Raw genomic sequence first — 24,754 nt, forward strand, 5'->3', positions numbered from 1 at the left:
GGACTGTAGCCCACGAGGCCCCTATGTCAGGGGATTCTCCAGGCAAGAATACTGGAGTGGGTTGCCATGCCCTCCTCCAGGGGGTCTTCCCAACCCAGGGATTGAACCCAGGTCTCCCGTATTGTGGGCAGAGTCTTTACCAACTGAGCCTCCAGGGAAGCCCTTGTACAGGCTTATCTAGTCTATGTATCTTTGGTGAACTTTGTGCAAAATATCTGTATGTCATTTTGATGTATAATCTGTTGTCCTGAAAATGTATATGACTGTGCCTTCAACTTCTAACTTTGAAACAGTTCTAGGAGCTGAGAGTCTTATCTCCCAGGTTATGATCCTTAGTTTGACTTGAATAACATTCCCTTTTTTCTTCTTAACTTGATTATTAATTGAATTTTTGTTGAAACTTGTGATTAATTATAGCAGTGTCCAGTAAGGGAAATATTAATACATTTGTTTTTTCCTATAGACATTACTCTGGGAATAAGTTATGCCCTGTGTGGTGGTTTAGTTGCTAAGTTGTGTCCATCTCTTGTGACCCTGTGAACTGTAGCCTGCCAGGCTCCTCTGTCCATGGGATTCTCCAGGCAAGAATACTGGAGTGGGTTGCCATTTCCTTCTTCAGGGCATCTTCCTGACCCAGGAATCAAACTCAAGTCTCCTGCATTGCAGGCAGATTCTTTACCAACTGAGCTACAAGGGAAGAGCTAGCAAAGTGAGGTGAAGTATTTTACAGCTAAATGTCTCACACATTTGAGAAATCTGTTGTAAAGTCAAACTTCACACCTCGTAGGACCTTCAGTTTGTTAGGTTAAGTTGTGGTAAGGAGAGGGACTTCCCTCATACCTCAGTTGGTAAAGAATCTACCTGCAATGCAGGAGACCTTGGTTGGATTCCTGGGTCAGCAAGATCCCCTGGACAAGGGATAGGCTACTCACTCCAGTATTCTTGGGCTTCCCTTGTGGCTCAGCTGGTAAACAATCCATCTGCAATGTGGGAGGCCTGGGTTTGATCCCTGGATTGGGAAGATCCCCTGGAGAATGGAAAGGCTACCCACTCCAGTATTCTGGCCTGGAGAATTTCATGGACTGTATAGTCCATGGGGTCACAAAAAGTCGGACATGACTGAGCAACTTTCACTTTCAAGGAGATGGAGGAAAATAAAAGGGAATGAAGAAGAAAGGCAAGTAATAAAAGAAGCCCAAGAAAAAACGGATGGAGAATGAGAGGACAGTCTACTGGTCCTGGAAATTGAAGAAAGGATTCTCTTCTGCAAACCACTCCTGCTATATCTGTTCTTACTCTGTTTGCACAGTAATGAGTCTTTGCACAGTGAGTAGTCTTTCTAGAAGGCTGAGTAGCCTGAGACTCTTAAGACTGGGGCTGAGTAACATGGGGTACAGTACAGAGCGAAATTAAAGCACAATTTAATAGTCTTTTGTTGGTGCCCAGCTATACTTTACAGTGGCTGTTTCATGAGGTCAGAAGTGGGAGTAGGTGAAAGTTGCCGCTGATCACCCCAGAACTCACTGGTGATCCTAGCTGATGAACCTAAGGCTCAGAGTTTACGCAGATTCAAATTTTTACATAGCCAAGATATGGACAAGTCAAACTTCAAAATCATAACGAAGTGCACTGATCTTCCCTGATTATTGAAAATGTATGCCCTCTCCTCCATAACGGTTTTTGCAATCTTCCAAGAGGAAGGGTTCTCTTCCTCCTCTGAACTCAGAGCAGTGTTAAACTTACCTTTCTCTCAGCATGTATCTCTTTCATGCTTTTACATATTTTTATATTTTTATAAACTGTTTTGTTCCTATGAGGGCAGAGACTGTATTACTTCTTTGTATCATGCACCCTGCTTTGTACACTATAGGCTTTTAATGCATTTGTTGCCTTTAACAAAAATGGTTCCTGTAGATGAATTTAGGACTATTACCCTGATTGCACAGGACTGCAAGGGCCTGATCACCTTATATTCACTGGATCCAAACCCTATCATTTTAGGTCAGAGATTAAGTGACAGACACTTGGATCACAGCTATGGGCAAAGTCTGATTCCTAGGCCCGCCAGTGTCCAGCCCACTATCAGTCTACAGTCTTTCATATTAGGCATTCCTGTCCTGCTCCTGTGAGAAACCAAGGCAACCAACAATGGAAAACCCTACTTGAAATAAGGCATAAGTCACTGTAACTTAGCCCTTTTTACAGGGCTAGAGATGAACACCTATATGATTACCTTATCCTGGAGGAGGGCATGACAACCCACTCCAGTACTCTTGCCTGGAGAATCCCATGGACAGAGGAGCCTGGTGGGCTACAATCCATGTGGTTGAAGAGTCAGACACGATTGAAGCGACTTATCATGCATGCATGCGTGATTACCTAACAGGTCTGTGGTTAGCTGTAACCTGGTTTTCAGATATCCTCAATGCTGTGCTCCTAACCTTCCTAATAGTAGGACTGCTAACCCCACACCCACACCCACAAGCCGTGATTGCACAAAAGGGAACCCCTAATGGGATTATTCACTTTACTCCAGAGGAAATTAATCCCCTTGCCTTCTGTCTCCAATCCTATTGGTCCTTTTTATCTATCAAATGCCACCTCCTTTGTGAAGACTCACCCTTGTCCCTTCAGCTAAAAGTAACTTCCATTTTCTGAACTTTGCCACTCCCTCATGGCACCAAATTTCTCTAAATCTTGAATTACCCTTATGTACACCTTATTTTCCTTGTGTAACAAACAGTGAAGGCAGGGTTTGTGTCTGATTTATTTTTTACCTTAAACAGCGAGCTTATGAATAAGGGGCAATGAACATGCTGTTTAGTCCGCCCAAATCTCTCATTTGGGCTTTGGCAAAGGCCTTCTCACTGTTCCCTGGATTCCACTCTGGTTTTCCTGTCCTGATCCTTTTGAAACTAATCAGCTCAAGTTGCCCCTTACTCAAAGCCCTCCACAGATTTTCCATGTCCTCACTATACTGCTGCTACTGCTAAGTCGCTTCAGTTGTGTCCAACTCTGTGCGACCCCTGAGACGGCAGCCCACTAGGCTCCCCTGTCCCTGGGATTCTCCAGGCAAGAACACTGGAGTGGGTTGCCATTTCCTTCTCCAATGCATGCAAGTGAAAAGTGAAAGTGAAGTCGCTCAGTCGTGTCCAACTCTGAGCGACCCCATAGACTGCAGCCTACCAGGCTCCTCTGTCCATGGGATTTCCCAGGCAAGAGTACTGGAGTGGGATGCCACATGCTAACCACCGCCTGCCTCAAATGCCGTGCATTTGATGTTCTTTCAGGGTAGAATAGGGGCTATTAATAGAATACAGTTTAGGATACTAATATTGTTTGGTTCCTTATTCAAATCTGGTTCTGTTCCCTGCCATGGAGATCCTCTTTGGCTAGCTCTAGCACCTCTCTTGAGTGAAACCAGACTGCCTGGTTTGGAAAGTTGGCTTTACAACTTATTAGGTGTATGATTTGGGGCAATTAACCTTTTGCTTCCTCAGTTTCCTCATCAGTAAAATGCGAATAACAATTAAGACATATTGATTGCTTAGAACAGTGCCCACGTAGTACATAACAAGGGTTCAGCAAGTTATTGTTCTTCCTCATACTGCTTATCACAAACTGGTATTTTTACATATTGGTCTGTCTTCTACATGTAGAAGTAAGTTCCTCTAGGGCAGGACTGTTTTATTGGTGATTTTACCCCTAGCTTCTAGAGCAGTGTCTTGCTATAAAGAACTTCAGTGAGTTTTGTTAAGAATGAATGGATTTATTCAATGTTAAAAAAAACATAAACTACCAAATTGTATTATTTCTTAAATGGGCTTTCCATAACTGTGTGAATACTGACAGATCTATGTACTGTACTTTGCTTCGGGGGAAACCTCCTTAGCCTTTATATTCAAGAGGAATATAGCCACAAAGAGGAACAGTGTATCTGGAAAAAAGTCTAGTCCATTATACTGTGTTATTGAACTAGATCAGTTAAAGCTAACTTATTATATGGTAACACTAGAGTACTAAAAAAAAACTGGATAATTGTGTGCCTACCATATAGTTGCTTTGAGTAATTACTAGCAAATTAGTAATATAAAAGCACTTGAGAAAAAATGCAGTAACAGAAGTTAAATTATAACTAAGATTCTGACTCCTGTATATACCTGTGTAACCACCACTGTGCTCTAGGTATAGAACACTTCTACCACTCCAAAAAGATCTCCCTGCCCTTTTGGAACAATTCCCTGTCTTCCCAAGGCAACCGTGTGGCAGGCAAAATAACAACTCCCTGAAAGATGTCCTTGTCCTCATGCCCAGAACCTGTGAATATGAACATACCTGTGACCATGTTACATAGCAAAAGGGACTTTGAGATAGGGGATTATTTGGGATTACCTGGGTGGGCCCAATGTAACCACAAGAGTCCTTAAAAATAGAAGAGGAAGACAGAAGAGTGGGTCAGAGAAAGATGCTACAGTGAAAAAAGAGGCAGGAGAGATCTGAAGTGTAAGAAGCACATGACCTACTCTTGTTGGCTTTGAGGATGGAGGAAGGGGGTGGTCAAAAAATATAGGTGGTCTCTAGAATCTGGGAATAGCAGCAAAGAAACAGTGACCTCAATCACAACTATAGGACTGAATTCAGCCAGCAACTTGAAATGAATGAGGTAATGGATTCTGAGAGCCTCCATAAAGAAATGCAGCCTTGTGGCAACTTGATTTTAGGCCACTAAGTCCCATCTTCAGCTTCTGACTGCAGAAGTATAAGATAAGTTTGTGTTAAGTAATCTTCTCTGTTTTTGGACTTTACATGTATGGAACCATATAGACCTCTTTTGTGCTGTGCTTAGTCGCCCAGTCGTGTCTCTGACTCTTTCAGACCCCAAGGACTGTAGCCCACCAGGCTGCTCTGTCCATGGGGATTTTCCAGGCAAGAATACTGGAGCAAGTTGCCACGCCCTCCTTTAGGGGATCTTCCCAACCCAGGGATTGAAGCCAGGTCTCCTGCACTGCAGGCGGATTCTTTACCAGCTGAGCCAGCAGGGAAACCCAGCCTTCTTTTGTAGCTGGTTTCTTTCACTTATTCTTTTTTTGGCTGCACCCTGTGGCATGTAGGAATCTAAGTTCCTGGACGAGGGACTGAACTCTCACCCCCTGCACTGAGAGCACAGTCATAACCACTGGACTTTCAGGGAAGTCCCTCACTTATGTTTTTGAGATTCACCTATATAGTTTCTAACAGTAATTTAAAAAACTGCTGAGTAGTAGTCTATTGTAAATATACCATAATTTACTTATCTATTGAGGATGGACATTTAGATTCTTTTAGTTTCTGGCTGTCACAAACATGTACATTCTTGTCCACTCTTTTTATAGACATGTTTCCATTTCTCTTGGGTAAAGACCCAGGAGTGGAACTGCTGGGTCACAGGATAGATGTATGTTCAACATTATAAGAAACTGTTGAACAGTTCTCCGAAGTGGCTGCATCATTTCATATTCCTACTAGTAGTGTCTGGGTTCCAGTTGCTCCGGAATTTAAGCAGACTGTATTCTGATTTTATGTCTGAGGAAAAAAAAAAATACAAACCAGAAGCTGATTTGCCTAAGTCATATCTTCATGCTGCCTTCTCTTTCATCTTGATAGTTGTCAATCACATTAGCTTAATTTTCTTGCTATTTTTATGCCTTCTAAGGGAGATGACAATTTTATTTTTAAAGGGAAATACAATTTTAAAAAATGATGTAATATTGTACCTATCTACTTAAATTTTTTAATGTATAAAAATTACATTAAAACATCCATATGCAATTATTTTCCCACCACTCCAAAGTTTTAATATGTATTGAAGAATCTGGACCAGAAAATGTGTAAAGAGAAGACAAGGAATATCAAAATAACTTATAACAAATTTCTAAAACCTCTCACATATTAAAATTTGTAAGACAAAAATATGATTTACAATACAAGTTTGCCATTATGGTATAGATAAGAAAATAGTACCCATACTAAAATTAATCCATCCTACTCATCAAAATTCCTAGTATAAGAGAGAAAATATTCAGATGCTTATAAATAGGTATTCAAAAGTTCTTTTGGACAACATTCTTTGGTGTTCATAGAACTGCATATATTATTACGTATCTATTTATCATACAGTCTTTTCAGACTATACATTCAGTTTAAATCGTAAATGAAAAAATATAAATTAGATATTATTACAGAAAGTACTTATAGGGTATTTTGATTTCATAGTGCCCAAGGGTTTATGAACAAGATTTACTTATTAAACTTTAAAATAACCACCTAATTCTTTGATGTTTCTTTTATAGCGATATGTTTCAGAAATTTTTTTTTTTTAAGTTACATTTTTAGGCAGAAAATTCAACTCTGAGTTGACAGTTATCTATGACTCTCTCCACTGGCTCTTCCACAGTATATGGAGCTAAATGAAAAGACGAAAAGCCTAGCACTGCTTGGATACCAGCTTAATAAGCAACTTGGAATGCCAGATGCATAACAAGAAGTGGAATATTCTACTTTAGAAGACAAGTGAGTGAATAACATGGACACAACTTAGTCTAAGTTCTTTACCCTAATAAAGCAATTATTCATTTGCAAATATTACCAAAATAAAAAAAAAAAATTTATTTTACAGAGTGGTTGACTTCTGTAACGCGTCAAAATCTGTCATGCTGTCCTTCACATCCCCACTGCTGCCTCCTATCAATGGCTGAGGTCTCTCCCAAGTAATTCAGTTTACATTTAAAGTGGCAACAAGGTTTTACTTAATGGATTTAAGTTATAATTAGAAACCAGTTTTATATACAGAAAGTCCATAAATATAGATCTTTTATTCCTATTTTATCCTAGGGCTATGCAAAAAAGTGACTAAATTTTTTTCATTTGGGTATTTGTAATAAACATGTTACATACATTATTTACAGTGGAGATGCTTTCTGGAGGAAAGTAAACACACAGAAGTAATTTTGGTCTTCACTTGAATCCATCATTATATGTTCATTTTTGAAGATGATGTGATATTACATCTCATTCACTCAAATTTCAAGTTTGCTATTTTACACATAATTTCAACAATTATTTTACTTGTACAATTAATGCTTCATTCTATATTTAAATTTCCTTTAAGAAAGATTCCTTGATCCAACTGTAGGGAGCTTTAAAAATTTTTTCAAAAGCAACAAAATGTTTCTGTACAATTATGTGCAATTTTCTTCCTTCTGGTGGTATTATAAATACCCGGCCTTTTAATCTTCATTGTTCAAACCCCAGCGGTAATTCCCAAGTTATCTCACATGATGTAAGTACCATCTTTGTAGTATTTCATGGACTCCATTTGTTTTGTCATAGTCAGAACATCATGAAATCCAGTACTCAGGCCAGACATATGTTGAAAGTATGCTTCTTTTTCCACTTGTATCGTTAAATTGTTTACTCCAGCATCTTTAAGTATTCCTGTAACCTGTTATAAAAATCCATACATTGAAAAGCATTTAGATTAATGCATTTAGTGCACATGGATTAAATAATGAATATCACATTTTAAAAAACAGCCAATCAGTGATACGTCCTTAAAGTAACATTTATTATTTAGCTGGTCAAATATTACATAGGATCTGTCAGGAGGCCAGTAGCTCACTGAATTGACATTCAGAGGAGTAAAGGAGAACAGCGATTGTTTTCAATTTGGTAGGTCCAGAATAGGGATACAGGAACTGTTTTCATCCTTATCGCCACCCTGCCAACTTTATTATTATTAACTTAGGACTATTTATAATAACTTATTTCTTGACCATCTGTTGGTAATCAAGGTGGATTACAAATGAACTTTTTTTACATTAACTTAAGCTTGTCCTCCACATAATAAAGACTGACTTTATTTTTACTATTTTTGGATATAAAACAAATCTAAATGTAAAAAAGAAAGCTGTCCCTGGTCAGCTGTAAGGCTGATATTTAAAAAAAATTAAGTGACAATCGAGCTGTAGAACTTATAATGTGTACAATTTAACTTATGAATTACCTCAACTGAAATTATTTTTAAAACTTAAGAGGATTACCTGCTGTACTATTCTTTGTTCCAGCACATCAGATGTCACCTGTATATGAATTGTTCCTGCCACAATACTGGCAGAATGACGCCAAAAATGTGGGTCTCGGTATGATATTAATCCTTCAATTTTCTGTAGCTGTCAAATAAAAGGAAAGGTGATACAAATGGACTTGAAAGGCTACTTTACTGAACACAAAGCAGTCTTTCTGGTCCAGGAACCATTATTAAGCTGATTAAAAATAATACCAATAATAAGGAGAGCCTAGAATTTAGAAGGGAACAGGAGGGACAACCACAAGCAAAGGCGTCTGCAGTACTGACCTGGCAGTGATGCCAGGAAGGAAGTCTGGAACAGGACGGGAGCAGGGTTACACAGGCCTTTACACACAATGGTGCACGCCTATTTTTACCTATGTAACATGCACTTTCCCTGTTTTAAACCAGATATGTTTAGTGAACTACCTCTTTTCCTTTATACTGATACAAACATTCAAGTATTATTTTATATTTGAGATAACACATTCAAAAGATAGCCTTCACGTTCAACAATACAGGCTGGTTAAATTCAATGGGAAAAAATTTACAAAGCAGTACAAAACATTTTTTTGGCCGTTTTTAATATTTTTAAAGTATTTTTACATAGAAAAATAACTCTTCAAAAGTATTTCTCTCCAGGTGGTGAAACTAATTATATATATTTTTTTCTTTTTTATACTTTAAAACTTTCTGTAATGGATGTATATTAGTTTTGAAGTAAAATACTTTTTTTAGTAGGACATAGTAAAAACTTTTTTGTAGTAAATACCAATTATGAGAAAGTGAGAAAACTTTACTAATTTTATTTATGAAACCAGTGTGGTTAAAATGTTATATCTTATATATTCAAGATGCCAACTGTTCATCAGCAGATAATATTAAATGGCAAACTACAAGTTGAAATATATTCTATTTGTGTCTGGTTTTTCTATGAATTGCCTGTCCATATTTTCAGTTCATTTTCCACAAGACTGTCATTTTCATTTTCATCTCGTTTGGCCAACTTAATTTCAAATACTATTTTAAAAGGAAGAAGAATAGTAAGGAAATTATACACAGTACCTTTTCTAAGGCAATATGTAGCTCTTTTTCATATTCTGGTGGCAGCCTCAGAAGTAGAACCTGACAGGCATCTTTAATCAGTGGGACAACACTGAGAAATATTAATACAGCAATAAAAAGAGAACAGAGGGGATCAGCAATGAACCATCCAAACTGCTCTATAAGAATGGTGGATACGATCACACCAATACTGCCGAGCGTGTCTGCCAAAACGTGTAGAAACACACCTACAAGTAAGGTACACAGAACATTAAAAATTAAAGCACATCTAATTTAGTTTTTCATTCATTCTACAAATGTCACAAGGTATCTATTATCCACCAAGCACTCTGCTAGGGGCTGGTACTTCCAAATGATTAAACCTCCTCACTTCATCAAGGAATTCATGGCATAGAGGTCAAAGTAGAGATTTGGGCAACTATTAACAAAGTGGTGAGTTTTACGATGGTGTAGTTTGTTTGGGAATGACTCCTAGAAATCATACATGTGCCAACTCTTGACATTACTCAAATTATTTATATTAAAATATCAGAATGGGGAATTCTCTGAGAGTCCAGAAGTTAGGACTCTGCACTTTTACCATCAAGGGTGCAGGTTCAATCACTTGTTGGGAACTAAGATCCCATAAGCTGCATGGCACGTCCAAACAAATATCAGAACAAATATCACATAAATGATAAATACTTCCCCTGTATTTTTTTTTACAGTACAATAAACATTTTCTAATTCTTTTACATGAAAGTGCATAATAACACAGTTTCCCTCGCAACTAATATTTATACAAGTGTTACTATGAAAGGGACTTTATAATTACAATAATTCATTTAAAAAAATGGACATTTATGAACATTTGTGGGCATTTTCGATAACAGATGATTTTAGATCTCTTAGCTACAGATTGTTCTTTTTTAAATAAAATTGTACCAGAAGCCCAATTCTTAGTACAGTATCAACTGAGAACAGCTGAAAGGTAGGGCGGTTCTTGGCCAGGACTCACCCCTCATGTTAGCGTTCATGCCTCTGCCTGCAGACCCGTGGCTGTGGCCGTGGCCGTGCCCATGGTCACTGTGGCCGTGCGCGTGGTGTGAATGGCTGTGATCAGACGAGTGACAGCTTCCTTGAGAAGCTCCATGGCTGTGGTTATGGGCATGGCTAAAGGCACAGATACCAATAAGGTTTACTATCAGCCCTCCAACTGAGACTGGCTAGCAAAAAAGAGGAAAGAAACCTTTAAATTTGTAATTAAAAAAACAAAACAAATTTGTTATCAAAAACTTACTATACAGCTATATGTTTTTTTTGGTTCACAGTTTTGAAAATATAGTAAAACTTCACTAAATTCAATGAGAAAAAATTTTAAAGTGTGAATTTTAGAATATTTTAGAAGCAGCACGTAAGTTTCAAATACCAAAGTGCTGACAAGTAAAAGGATTTAGGTTTGCTTTAATTAAATGATTAAGAATAAAAGTGTACTTGATTCAGGGTTTATGAATAAATAAATGATGCTCAAGTTTTGTCTTGTTTAAATAAGAGTTTGAAAGTACTGCTTAACTAGAGCATGTATACACTGTACCTGAAATCTCATTACTAGGTAAATTTCAATACTTTAAAAGACAATGACTGTAATTTACTAACGAGTGGACTCCAAATAAACATAGTCTTATTGTGTCTTAACTATAGTAAGATTTACCATAATAAAAAAAAGTGTAATGAAAAAGCATTTTTTTCAAAAACAAAGTAAGCGGGATTATCTTTACTTAATGGTGCCACAATAATACCTCAGAGGATAAACAAAGTTACTTACCTTCATTAACACCTCTTACAAGGTGATTTGAAATAGTAGCTCATGGCACTATTTAATTTACATATATCTACAATTTCTCCTTTAGAGAAATCCATTTGTTTTATAAAAAGAACATATAAAATTAAGGGCACAGAATATTTTAATTAATTTTCAAAGCTAGTAAGAGACTAACTAGCTTTGTAGTCTGTAGTAAACATGTATAGAACTTATTTACTTCTTCTCATGATTCAGACCATCTGTCTGTCAGATTTAAAAACTTCAGTCAGCTTTATGATCCTGAAGAGTGTTAATGAATTTTGAATGAAATAAAATACTGTTTGCAGAGACTTCATTAGATTATAAATACTCTCCTCTGTTGAGAAATACTTCATTTTTCTGTATTTCATCAGAATGAAAAAAAAATAACAAAGTGAAAGGCCCCTCTAATTCTGCCCTCTAAGAGTTAGTCTCTCCTAAGAGGACGGTGTATATTCTATGCACAATACTAATATACATATATATATATATATATATATACCTTTTAAAAATCAGTAACAGGATCATATTCAATACTATTTTATATTTTTTTTCACTTAGTGCATACTGTAAATATTTTCCATGCCAGCATATATTGATACACCTTTCTTTTTAGTAGGTGTGTATTCTATTGGATGAGTGCCATTTAACTAGTCCTTTCATTGGTGAACACTGTTTTTCTTTTTCCCTGCCACTGTACCATTATAAATAGTGGTACAATGAATGGTGCACCCCTACACCCTTGTGTGAATATTTCTGTAGCAAATATTAAAGGTCAGATATAAGCATTTAAAAATCCAAAATATATATCCAAATTACAATTCAAAAACATTTACTACATGCTTCCATCAACAAGATTCATAATTGTTTTTAGTCATTTAATGATTAATAACAGACTGTAAAAAAAGAATATATATATATGTATTTTTATATATATATATCACTGAATCACTTTGTGGTAGATCTAAAACTAACATAACATTATAATAAAAATTCTACTATATTACAAAAAAATAATCCCTACCAATTAATAGTTGGCTTTCTATTGTAAGCCAGGTGCTAAAATTTAAGAGTTAATATACACAATTCAGGTCCTGAAAATACATCTTAACTGTGGAAGAATGACAAATTAAACAACAGCCTTAAGTCAGTGTTGCTATAAGAAGACTGCACAGATACAATGGGAATATTCAGAAAGGAAAATCGAACATACTTTGTGGTGCGAAGAGAGGGATGAAGGGAAGGTATCCCACCAGAGGAGACATTAGAAGTAAAGGCTAAAAGGGCAGAATGTGGGAAAGGTACGAGAACTACAAGGAAAAGCACATGTAAAGGTTAAGGGGCACAGGGAGAACATTAAAAGTTACCATAGCACTAATTTAGAGTAATCAAGTCTTTGCAAATTTCCTCAGTTACCTAAAAACACATCTTCAAACAAAAACATTTAATAAGGCAGAAAAAAAATCTGTGTTTTAGAATGTCATCTAATATTCTGACAACCAATGTACTGGAGAAAGGTGTATTAATTTCTAAGAGTCAGCAGTGTAAATGTAAATAGAAAGATAGGAAGTTATGTTGAGTTAAAAAAAATAAATAAAACCTTGTTAGGTCAATAATTACAAGTAGTTAAACATTAGTAGGGAAAAAGCTGTATGAGTATCAGTAGAAACTAAATAGTAAAATGAAAAGACTTACTGTCAACATGTGTGTGTCTAATTCCGGAGGATCAATTAACCTGGCCACCGACTCCATAAACACAAAGAAAGCTATTACCACTAGAAAAAGCCCGTTAATAAATCCAGAGAGAATTTCTATTCGGCCATACCTAAAAATGGAGAATATATTTTTAGAAAAGGAAATTAACAAATGAAGTATTTTTAAAATATAAACATTATTATGTTATAAATGAGGAAATGAGTCCAGATTTTCAACTACACAAACAGTAAGACTTGAAAATTACCAAGATTTTAAATATCATACTACTGCTGGAAGGTTTATATGTTTGTTGGGATTTTATGTGTTTATCAAAGTCCTTCTTCAGTGTCCCCTCTTATATAAAGATGTCCTAATTTCTTAGCAAGAAGTTACTTTTCTCTCTTTCAAGACTTTGATGTTCTCTGTATCTGTCACAACACACAGATTCAACTTGTATCAAGATTTTTTGTATCTTTGGCTCATTCATCTTTCAAAATATAAACAGCTGAAAATAAGCTGAATTTATTAACCTATTTACAGTAGGTCTTTATCAAAATACTCTGAACAAATCAGGGATTCTAGTATTCACCGAATGATTCACTTAATGAAAGGATACTGCATGCATAATCACTTCAAAGTTTGAATTCTCTTCCTAACAGCAAAGATGTGAATGATCATGCACATTCCATGACCTCAAAGAAACACCGCTGGCCAAATAGCTCGCTATTTAACTGATTTTTGCTACCTATCTATGAGAAGGATTTGTCAGGGAGTATGGTCTTAAGCTTACTGCCATTCAGTATTTATCAAATGCTTGGTTTATTTCCTCTTATCTACTTTAAAGAAAAATTAGGCTCTGAAAAATTAAATTTGTATTCAAGGTAGTAGAATTTTATCCCATGAGATGGAATTTGCTATTAACACAAGCCTTGATAGTCAGTGTACCTACCCATAGGAGAAAATCCGAGTTGCTTTCCATCTGCTCATCAGGGCTGCAAAAAGTCCCATGACCAAAGCAGAGCAGTCAAAGAGCATGTGAAATCCATCCGAGATCAGACCCAGACTATTGGTCAGCACGCCATAGAACAATTCCACAAAGGTAAAAAGCTAAACCATGTTCCAAAACAAAACAAAAAACAACAGGGGAATAGTTTTTATTTCCCAAAAAAACAATTGGGCAATACTGTTTTAAGATAAATCTATCAGAATTTGATCATAAGGAATTTAATGCTTAATTACGCAAAGCTTACTTGAAGATATACCGCCTCTTTTCATTACTTAACTGATTCTCACACAAGAAATCTCACTTCATATAAATGGTAAGAAATCATGCTAAATCAGATATGTCCATCTTATAAATTATTTAAAAGGAGATAGCTTTATCTACATGTCTGTAGAACTCAATAAACTAGATTAGAAAATGTTAGCAATCTGGTTGGGAGTGAGATCCCATAAGGAGTACATTAGAATCTTTATAAGCTACTCTATTGATTTGAATGGCACATGAAACCAATGTCTCTAAAATACCTCAAAAGTGTTTAAGCAGTATGAATATGATCCTGTAATCTTTCTACTAGAGAAAATATTTTAGCCCACCTCTAACTATTAAAATTTTGGGGAATAACAAAAATTACACCAGAACTGTCCAAATTAAAAGATTAAGCCTTCAAAAAGAAAAAAAAGATTAAGCTTTCAAGATATGCCATTAAAACTCTTACCAGATTCAAACACAAGAAGTAAAAGATCTGCCTAGAGTCATTTTCCTCAAGAATTTGTTTTAGTGATTCCTTAATAAACCTAGGGATGGACTGGGAACTATGCTGAAAAGCGTCACCCATGAAGTTATAAAGAGGTGTTCCTTCAGGAGAATATCCAATGAGGGTACCTTTCTGTCCTTTCTTAGAAGGAGATGATAAGATGTTGGCAGCTAAAAAAAGGAAAAAAAAAAAAATATATATATATATACATATATTACAAAAATTTAAAAAGTTTAACCTACAGAACCCAACAGTATCTCTCAGCACTATGTAAGCACTGAACACACTCCCCAGTTGAATGAATGAGCCACTAGGGGAAATGCTCACATAAGGTGAAGAACACAGCGCTGACCACCACTCCTCCAGAAAGCACGTGCTCCGTGCCCTCCTGGAGTGCTGCTCTGTCCACAGCCCGGAGTTGGCCTGCCATCGGATGTGTCCAAAACTTTCCAAACAGTAGAGCGCTGATAAAAATGGGAAAGGATCCATAGCGGGCACATTTGGAAACTTCCATTTTGACTGAACAAATGGACTCGACATAGAAATCCAGGATCATGACAAAAAAAATAACCGTTGAGAAAGGCATAATGAGAGAAAACCAAGAATCAACTTTACTCTGGAAATTAAAAAAAAAAAATTGTTAATACCATATGGGTATAAAGTTCACATCTTGTATTTTAGTTAATCTGTTTATGTGTACACAAGTATTTCCATGATTCAATACAACTTGTAAAATGACAAAATATGAGTTATAAGATATTGGCACAGTTTCCTAGTATTCCCCAAAGTATTAAAAAAAGAAGCATTATGGTTTAATAATTTTATAAATACTTGGTGATGTACAATCCTTGGGTTTTTGGTTAAGTATTAAATTATTCTGGGTAGTATTTAACTGATTCCTTCAGGCCACAAGGATGGGAGGGGTATATAAATATAATAGTACTTGATTTGTATTTTCTATAAACAATAAAGTTAACTCTAAAAAATTTTCAAAACCTATAAAGAAAATGCAAAGAAATTTAAGCCACTTGTAGCATCAAACTGAAATAAAATATAATGTATTGAACCAAAATCTATAAGTAATAGTTATTTTACTTATTACCAATAAATTCCTGCTCTTACCTCAGTTGTCACAGAAAGAACAATGACCCATGGGCATAAGAGAAGTACAGAAATGATTTGGGATAAAGCTTGAAGACGTTTGGCTCCACCAACATCTATAGAGAGTTTTCTGGAAGCTGTATGAAAACCAACTTTACAACACAAAGCCAGTACTAGCAACAATACTCCACCCTGTGAAAAAAGTAGATAAATCTTATTAGAAACACAGAGTTCAAGAGCTACCATGTTTTTTTCATAACCCAAATTACTGAACTACTCAAATGGTTGGCAGTATTGTAAACAATTTTAAATGCACTTTTAAAGTTATCGTTGCTTTAACTTTTCAGAATCTCTCATGTTAAGAACAAAGAAAAGAAAACATACCTTGTGATCTGCCACACCTAAGAAGGCAATGGCTGTGTAAAGCATGTGGGTTAGAGCACTGTCATGATGTCCTTCAGCTAAGTGAGTTGGAGTAAAGGAAAAAAATTTAACTCTTTGAATCTTGAAGTCCTCCTGGAATTTACCTACTATTTTGGGTTGACTATTAGTCCGAGGGCCCCAAACCTGACTATCCTCAATAATTTTTCCCTTAAAAACAAAAGAAAATAATGAAAAAATTAATTTAGGGAACATGATTCATAAATTAGAATGGCTTGTGTTATACTTCTTTTGTTGTCTCCAAGACAAGTATAATAGTACTTAAGGCATAGTTGTTAAATTTTAGTACACAACCTCCAAAAGACATATGCATACATACTAGAACAAAGTGATGAGAACAAGGAACCTCCTTAGACCACTCCTATCTGATTCAATTAAGGTTGATCTTTTGGAATGCCATGTAAAACTCAGTCCTAAATCTGCTTCTTAGTTGTTGATAACATACGCCTCAGCAAAATAAGCAGCAAGCAAAAGAGCGTAGGGTGGGCAACAGTTCTTTAACAGTCAACCCAAAGTTTTGCAAAAGTCATGCCATTCTCTTTCACTGTAACACAGTAAACTGGTCTTAGTTAGTGAATAGGTTTTAGGGCACTATCAATCACCAGAAGATTCAAAACTGGTGTTCTGAGCCCTGCTAAATGGAGAGGGTTAAGGGTAACTAAAGGGTATGTGGATAGGAAAGAACAAGCCATGTCTGCAGAGGAAAATGAGTAGATATATTTAATTGGAAGCTGGGTTTAGTCAGTATAAGAGAGGAGTGGGGGGCTGAGTTGGAAATAATTTAGAGCAAGAGAGTGAATACCAGATTAAGGAATTTAAACTTCTTTCAAGTAAGAAGATGCCAAAGGTTTTTTCATTTAATTTCAAAAAAGTTTATATTTAAACTGCCACTGCCTTCTAAAGGGAGCATTTAAATTGTTAAATTACAAGGGAGCAAACAGATTGATTTTGTTGAGTGAGTAAATCATACATATATATGTATACACATACATACATTAGCACCACAACATTCTAAAATATTCTTTCATTGTCCCCAAATTGCTGAAAATTTAGGGTGCTTTAAAAGATATTTAACTTAGAATGAATTTATTCACTATTTGAATACTGATTTAGAATACCTACATTAATCTATGAAAATTTCATTCACGATTGATTAGTTTAATTCAGTTACTCCTTCTTTCCCATTCTGCCAGTCTTCTGTTTTTCTGTAAGACTAAAAAACTCCCATCTTCTGCAAAAGGATACGGTGTTCAGCCATTTTAGCCATGAGATCATCATTGTCGAAAAGCAACAGGCAAATCACAGCAATAATGAAAAAAGCAGCCCCCCTTGTCTGAAAATGAAGAGAATAATACCAAGAGTGGCTTTTTCAAGTGTTGATTTTTAAGACCATGACTATACAAATGCTAAAGAAAATTTTTTCAAGTACCTATTTAAAGATAAAATAACATTTGACATTAAAATCTTTATACTATACAATGTAAATTTATAGTACTAACAGTAAGATGCAAAAGTAAAGAGCTCCCATAAATTCTGCAGTATGTTTTCAGGGCACTTGAAGACACTTAATAATGACAATTTCAGTTGTGTCTTTACTACTATGAATAGGGATATTACTATGCACAAACTGTTATATGTTCACAGAACTAATCTTCTTAAATGTTACTTTGCTTCTGTCTGAAAAGCCCAAGTAGCTAAGGAATAATTAGTAGTGACATTTTATTCTATAACATGCAACAGTTATAGTGAAGACAGTTGGTTTACAATAATATCAGTACTCTACTTATCATTCTTCTAGGGAAAAAGAACTAAGAGGACATGTTATGAAAATCAGCAGTCATCTCTAATATCTAGTAAAGGTATAATGCACTTAAAAGCTGACACACTTCTTAAGTTCTCATTTCAGGAAAGGATTTTGATAAAAGAAAATTACAGGAAGGACATACTATCCAGGTTTATGCAAATACTTCAGAATTTTTCATACACAAGCAATCTAAATAGCACTGCTGTACATTCTCTAGTTACAAATGTACAGGTGTAATACCAGATACTTTCAGAAAATAAAAATGTTAAGTGCAAAATGAGGATTTTTGTTCATTACAAGATAACCACTATACTTGATAAATTCCCTATTAGTGTGGTAGGTATTTTGACAAAGTCAGTATACATAAGCCATACAATTTAAAATTTCCTAATTTTAATTGAATCAGGACATGGTAAATTAACAATACCCAAACATGGAGACTATAACTTAAGACTTTTGTTGCAAAGAGGGCACTGAGGATTCTGTAGTACTTCACAGTCAGAACTAAAAAAAAAAACCACCACAGTTCTGGTTAGATGCCCAGATTCATTACCGACACTAACGAGAAGATATGTAAGATCTATACTCTCATTTTAGTGCAGTAAAATTTTTAATGTTTTAAAGTCATTTGTATTTATTTTATGAGTTGTCTTTGTCCTTAGCTTGTTTATGTTGAAGATCTTCAGCATTTTTTTAAACTATTTGAGTGATCTGAGTATATATATATATTTAATGTAAAATTTTGTGGCAATTTGTTACCATTGTTAGTTTGCCCAATTATTTTTCAAATATTTTTATTTATTTATTCTTTTGTCTGTGCCACGTGGGATCCTAGTTCCCCTCCCAGGAAAGCGTCCCCTGCAGTGGGCTCAGAGTCTTAACCCCGGGACTGCCAGGGAAATCCCTACACAATGGTATCTGTTATGTAGATGTTTGTAATCATTATGAAGTCACAAGTTCGGGTTTTCTCTTTTGTGATTTTTTGACATTGATTTTGGAGTATGCTGTGAGTACACTTAAACATTTATTTTGGAATACTCTGTGAGTGAAGGAAAAAGATTAAATAGTAGCATATACTTTAACACCCATAGATCCAATCTGAAATGTACAAGCTGGGCAGACTCACTTCGCTCTATTTGGCACATTGCTTTGGTCACTTTATTTTATTCACTACTGAGCCTGAAAGTCCCTTTCAGAAAAGAGACTATTATAGCTTATTTGCCTTTATTTCTCCTTTCCTGTGTAACACAGGAAGCATTTAATTTGGTAAGTCAAAGTATTGTAGCTGCAAGAACTTTTAATTGCATATTGATAAATTTACTAAAAATAGATTAATACTTAAATTATATAAGATGAATAGGGTTGCCTACTTGGCAAATGTTCATCAAACTTTAAATATAACAAGTTTTTAGGGACATCTTTTCCAAAACTGATGTACAGGAGTTAAGAATGAAATAGGGGAGGGCTCGGGTAAAGCATGAAGGAGATGTTTGCAGTGATCGATCAGTTCTGTATCTTTGACTATGGTGATGGTTAAACAAATCTAAACACACACACACACACATACACACACGCACACACGCGTGTATGTAAAACTGGTGAAATCTGAATACTGTCTATGGGTTGTACCGATGTCGGTTTCCTGGTTTTGACAGTGTACTTGAGCTGGTAAGAAGCTACTGCTGACACTGAGTAAAGCCACAGGGACCTCTCTGTACTGTATTTGCAGCTTCCTAGGGTCCCAGGTGGCTCAGTGGTAAAGAATATGCAGTGCAGGAGACACAGGAGATGTGGGTTCAATCCCTGGGTCAGGAAGATCCCTTGGAGGAGGAAGTGGCAACCCACTCCAGTATTCTCGCCTGGAAAATTCCATGGACAGAGCAGCCTGGCAGGCTGCAGCCCATGGGGTTTCGAGGAGTCGGACATGACTGAGTACACACACACACACATGCAGGAATTTATAATGATTTCAAAATAAACAGTAAAAAATAGAAGACTTGTGAGAAAAATTTATAATTAGCAAAAAGCCTCTGCATTCTTTTAAATGGGAAAGGATATACTATTTTATTGCCTTGGATAATATTTTACTTGTATACTTTCAATTTTCAAATAACGGAAAATTCTACCTTTGCTGGTCCTCCTCCAGAACTAGTGAACAAAACACTGAGCAGTGAGATGACAACAATATCACTGTGCTCGAATAGCAGCAAGGTCCTACAAAATAAAGCACCGTAATTCATGAAGTATGTCTGATCTGTATCAGGAAGCAGGAATTCAACCGGATTAAGGGAGAAGAAAAAACATCTTTCCCCTTGATTTCATAAACCATTATGGAAAAAATAAACATGTACAGCTGCCTTGGAAAACATTCTGGCATTATGTATCTTAGAAGGTTGTAACTACAAATATCTAACAATACTACTTGTAGGATTATATCATACATATTTCTTATATACATGTACCAGGAAACACTTATAAGATACCAGCATTGTTTGCAATATCCCTAAGCTGGAAACAACCTTACTACTCACTGATAAGAGAATGGGTAATATAATATAGAATGTATCCATTCAAAGGACTATTACACAGTGGTAAAAATGAAGGAAATTCCATGAATATACACAAATTCTAAGAAATACAGAATTGTATACTTCAGAAGTGTTGCAGACTGAATGTCTGTGTCCCCCTCCCTTCCCCAAGGTTAAACTCAATCCCCAACATGATGGTATTAGGAGGTAAGGAACACCTTTGAGAGGTGCGTAAGGTTATGCGGGTGAAACCCTCATAAATGAGATTAAAGGCTTTATAAAAAGAGACCAAAGGGAGGCCCTTGCCCCTTCTGCTATGTCAGGTTACAGTGAAGAAACAAGACAGCTTTCTATGAACCAGGAAGAGGTCTCTCATCACATATCCAGTCACCTGTACCTTGATCCTGGCCTTCCTGGCCTCCAGAATCATAAGAAACAAATGTGCCTTTTTTTAAGTCACCCAGCCCATGGTATTTTTGTTACAGCAGCCCAAATGGACTGAAACAAAAAGAGTGAATTTTATGGTATATGAATTGATTTCAAAAAACTAACATAAAACTCAAAGAACTATATACACATATGTATATATATACACACACACTACATGCATCAAAATGAGCAAATCTCAAACATAACACTGAATGTAAAAAGTAGGCTGCACAAAAGTACACACAATGTAATTCTATTCATATCAAGTAAAAAATCTGCAAAAAAGAAATACTGGTTACATCCGATGGTAGCCAGAGACAGGGATTTAATCAGGAGGGGGATTCATAAGGCACCAGAAGAACTGGTAAGGTTTTATTTGGGGGAACACATGAATGTTCATATTTATTTAGATTTATTGTTTTATATGTATGAAATATTAAAAAATTATTGCCAGCTGAAGGGAGCTTATAGGATCTACAGATCTTGAGCTTCTCATTAAGAAAATTTTCATTTTTCCTCTGTACTCAAAAATCTGTAATGAAAACATGGCAGTGATTATTTCAGTTCTGTTAACATTTGGGAAATTACAATTAAAAAAATAAATATATCAGCAGAATGACAGTAACTTGAAATAAGACAGGCTATGAAACACCAAAGAAGTCTATGATCAAGAAACTGAATGACGATTTTAGTAAAAGAATGAGAGGGGCAGCGCTGGCAGAGGAGCTGGTGGTACTGAGGGCTGTAAGGACAGAAACAGATGACTAAATGAGGAGCCAAATAAGAATTAACAATTAACAACTTTCCCCCTTCCTTCCCTGACACTCAGTGATGGTGATTTAGTAACAAACAGACCACAGGCTCACTTTAGGGGTAAGAAATTATCAGTCAGTCATATTTAAACATAAACTGAAAAGGCTTTCCCCAAGTTGAGAAATTCCAGCCAGCTTTCCCACCACTCCAGGATCCTACTGCTGTCGTGGACAGCGATGTGACAGTGGAGTTCTATATATTCCTCTTTCGAAAAGTACAGGGTAAACAAGCTAAAGGGAGACAACCCAGAGCTCCTTTATTCGCTGGGAGAGGAGAAAAGCCTTTTCACAAAGCAGGTCTCACTGATCACTTTCTACTCTGTCCACTCCATCACCCTGAGGGAATTTCTTTAGAATACCCTTCGGCTTACTTGCTTCTTGTCCCCATGTTCCTCCCTCATCAATGGCAGGGTACTTTTTTCTTATAATTTTGAGAGAGAGAAACATTAAGACTTAGACACAGTTGCACCTATCAAATTCTTATTAAATTAGGTGGCCCTAAAGCATTTTGCCCCCTGAACTGACCAATTTACATAAAAGAATCTATATAGACTTAAGGAATATGAAACGCGAGTTAACGCATCTTAAATCTGATGACCGGCACACTATTTCCAAGGCGTTTGTTTATGACCATGCCTTTCACACATCTTCAGTGGTACTACAGGACTTTCAGAGTGGGGGGAGGGGGAGCATTTTTAAAAGATTCTGCTCTCCTCGTTATCGGCTGATTTTATTTACCATTTTAGACTTTTCATCTCTAAAATCAGCTGCTAAAATGGATATAATCAATGAATAACAAAAAAGCCATTTATGCTAAAATTTTTCTGAAACTGTTTGGTGGACTCTAGTAAAATGTCTATGACAGATCATGAACAATAGATTAATGCTATTCAACAAAGAATGGTCCACAGACTAAACAGGTCCTCAATATACATGTATACTCACTCAGTTGTACCCAATGCTATCGAAGTGAAAGAAGCATTTGTATATAACCGACAAAAAAATTTGACATAAAACATAATGGCAAAAAACTAATATTCAAAATGAAGAAACAAAAACACTCAAAACACGCATTTCTATTTACCTTAGTGGTCCACAAAGCGTGAGGCCAAAGAACCACAAGAGTGAAATGACACACCCAGCCATCGCGTGTTTAAATATTTTGATCCACTACAAATGGAAACAAAAAATTAAAAATTTCAGTCATGTTTCGTCAGATATCTCAAAATCTTAAACAAAACACATAGGGGAAGATAATGGTAACACAAATATTTTAAAGGCCAAATAATTACATATTTTGAAATGAAGCAGAAATTATTAAGATGTCTTGACTAAATCTAGATTTGCAAGATATTACTCTGTTTTGCATTTTCTATATTCTTCTCTGGTGTTAGATCCTGAAATCTTTTTCTATATAGTACAATTTTCTCCATTTTTTACATTAGTTCTCACCAGTTTGCCAGGAACATAAAATGTTTTAGTCTTTAAATTCTTCTCCAGCAGGAATAGTCAATTCTCCAATTATTTGAAAAGAGGGCAGGGCAGGGCGGGGGGTGGGGAGTTAAGATGGGGTTTAAAAATTAATCCTGTTTTAAAAAATGTTCTTGGTCCTCTAAAACAGAGGTACTTAAATTTCTTTCTAATAAAAAATCACAGCACAGGTTTCTAAGTTGTGGCATAAAGCAAACATGTAGTAGGGTATAAGTGCTGTCCAAAGAGGTGGTAATGTGAGATGATTATGCAGAATGTAGGACATTTCTGGGTATGCATCCTGAACCTCAGATGCTTAAAGAAAGTAATAGTGATGACAAGGGAGACGGCTAGTATGCACTGCACACTCACTGCTTGGGTTTCCCCAGGTGGCACCAGTGGTAAAGAACCCGCCTGCCAATGTAGGAGACGTAAGAAATGCAGGCTTGATCCCTGAGTTTGGAAGATTCCCTGGAGGAGGGCATGGCAACCCACTCCAGTATTCTTCCCTGGAGAATCCCCATGGACAGAGGAGCCTGGCAGGCTACAGTCCACTGGGTTGCAGAGAGTCTGAAGCGACTTAGCACTTACAACATGTCCAGCACTATTTAAAGAACTTTACATATATTAACCCATTTATTCCTCATAGCTTCATTAGGAAAGCATTACCATCTGCATTTTCAGGTGAGAAACTGAAGGTAAAGAAATTAAGTAATTTAAGTCAGAGTTAGTAACTATAACAGCCAAGAATCTGTCTGACTCCAAATGCCTTGTTCTTAACCCTTATGCTTCATCTGTTCCCCAGTGACATCTATCCTAGTCTTGTGGGCAAGTCTACATGCCTGATTTGTAAATCTTTTCAAAATATGGATCGTGTATTAAAGAAAATAATTATATGGATGCTTGAGACATTTTCTACTCTATACTACATTTTTAAATACTTCATTATCTTAGCACTTTATAGTTTACTCTTAAAGCCTCAGTTCTGAAAAGCTAAGTCAAGAGCAAGTTAACTCTACAAATGTTCTGCTGTGCACCTAAAATCATTCAATAAGTAACCCTGATCAAGGAAAGAACACTGCCTCCTGGTCTACTTCTAGGATAAAAGGATTCTGCAAAAGACTTACCTGGCGTTTGGTAATACTTTTCCCAGAAGAAAAAGGCTTTTGAAACAAAACCATAAAAAATGCAGTCCTGTGAATATTGAAATATTAACAAATTAATATTAATCTTATATACAAGGTATGGTTTAAAGTAAAGACACTTAAATATACTAGGACTTGAAGGATATGTTAGCCTCTAAAGAAATTATACTAGAGAACAACACTTATTTTAATAAGGCTTCCGCCATGATGTCTTGGGAACTCTTCTTTCTTTTGTAATGGCCTTTAAAACCCAGTTTACAAGCCACAAAAGAACCCTCGATATTTTTTTATACTCTGAAATACCAAAGAAAATAATTCCTACCTTCTCAAAAATTTAGTAATAACAAATCTTGAAATAGAACTGAAGAAAGTACTAATTATATACCCTACCTTTCACATACCCAAAATAGTTATTAAAAATACATATAACTGGTGCTTAAAATTTCCTAGTCAAGAACCACTTTTCATTATTACTAAAATTATACTGCCAGGAGTGTAACAAATCGTGTTAATACAGAGGTTGGTCACCATCAGTCACAAGGTCCTGAGCACTTTTACAATTTCTTACTACCTGCAGAATAATG

The 24,754-nt window shown here is 36.0% G+C and overlaps 1 protein-coding gene across 1 annotated transcript in view; it reads right to left on the reverse strand.

Moving 5' to 3' along the window:
* Positions 1 to 6,832: 6,832 nt before the first annotated feature.
* SLC30A5 (solute carrier family 30 member 5) overlaps positions 6,833 to 24,754 on the reverse strand; it is a 32,076-nt gene continuing 14,154 nt past the window's right edge. Inside the window, exons 3-16 of the mRNA XM_061393363.1 lie at positions 24,153 to 24,219; positions 22,640 to 22,725; positions 19,913 to 20,000; positions 17,228 to 17,315; positions 15,926 to 16,002; positions 15,563 to 15,733; positions 14,768 to 15,056; positions 14,402 to 14,610; positions 13,633 to 13,790; positions 12,684 to 12,813; positions 10,167 to 10,374; positions 9,170 to 9,396; positions 8,079 to 8,207; positions 6,833 to 7,480 (exon numbers count right to left, since the gene is read on the reverse strand). Of these exons, the coding sequence (XP_061249347.1) occupies positions 7,310 to 7,480; positions 8,079 to 8,207; positions 9,170 to 9,396; positions 10,167 to 10,374; positions 12,684 to 12,813; positions 13,633 to 13,790; positions 14,402 to 14,610; positions 14,768 to 15,056; positions 15,563 to 15,733; positions 15,926 to 16,002; positions 17,228 to 17,315; positions 19,913 to 20,000; positions 22,640 to 22,725; positions 24,153 to 24,219 (2,098 nt within the window). The 3' untranslated portion in view covers positions 6,833 to 7,309. The remainder of the gene's footprint in view (positions 7,481 to 8,078; positions 8,208 to 9,169; positions 9,397 to 10,166; positions 10,375 to 12,683; positions 12,814 to 13,632; positions 13,791 to 14,401; positions 14,611 to 14,767; positions 15,057 to 15,562; positions 15,734 to 15,925; positions 16,003 to 17,227; positions 17,316 to 19,912; positions 20,001 to 22,639; positions 22,726 to 24,152; positions 24,220 to 24,754) is intronic.

The sequence above is a fragment of the Bos javanicus genome, chromosome 20 (assembly GCF_032452875.1).
Source record: "Bos javanicus breed banteng chromosome 20, ARS-OSU_banteng_1.0, whole genome shotgun sequence".
Lineage (NCBI taxonomy): Eukaryota > Metazoa > Chordata > Mammalia > Artiodactyla > Bovidae > Bos > Bos javanicus.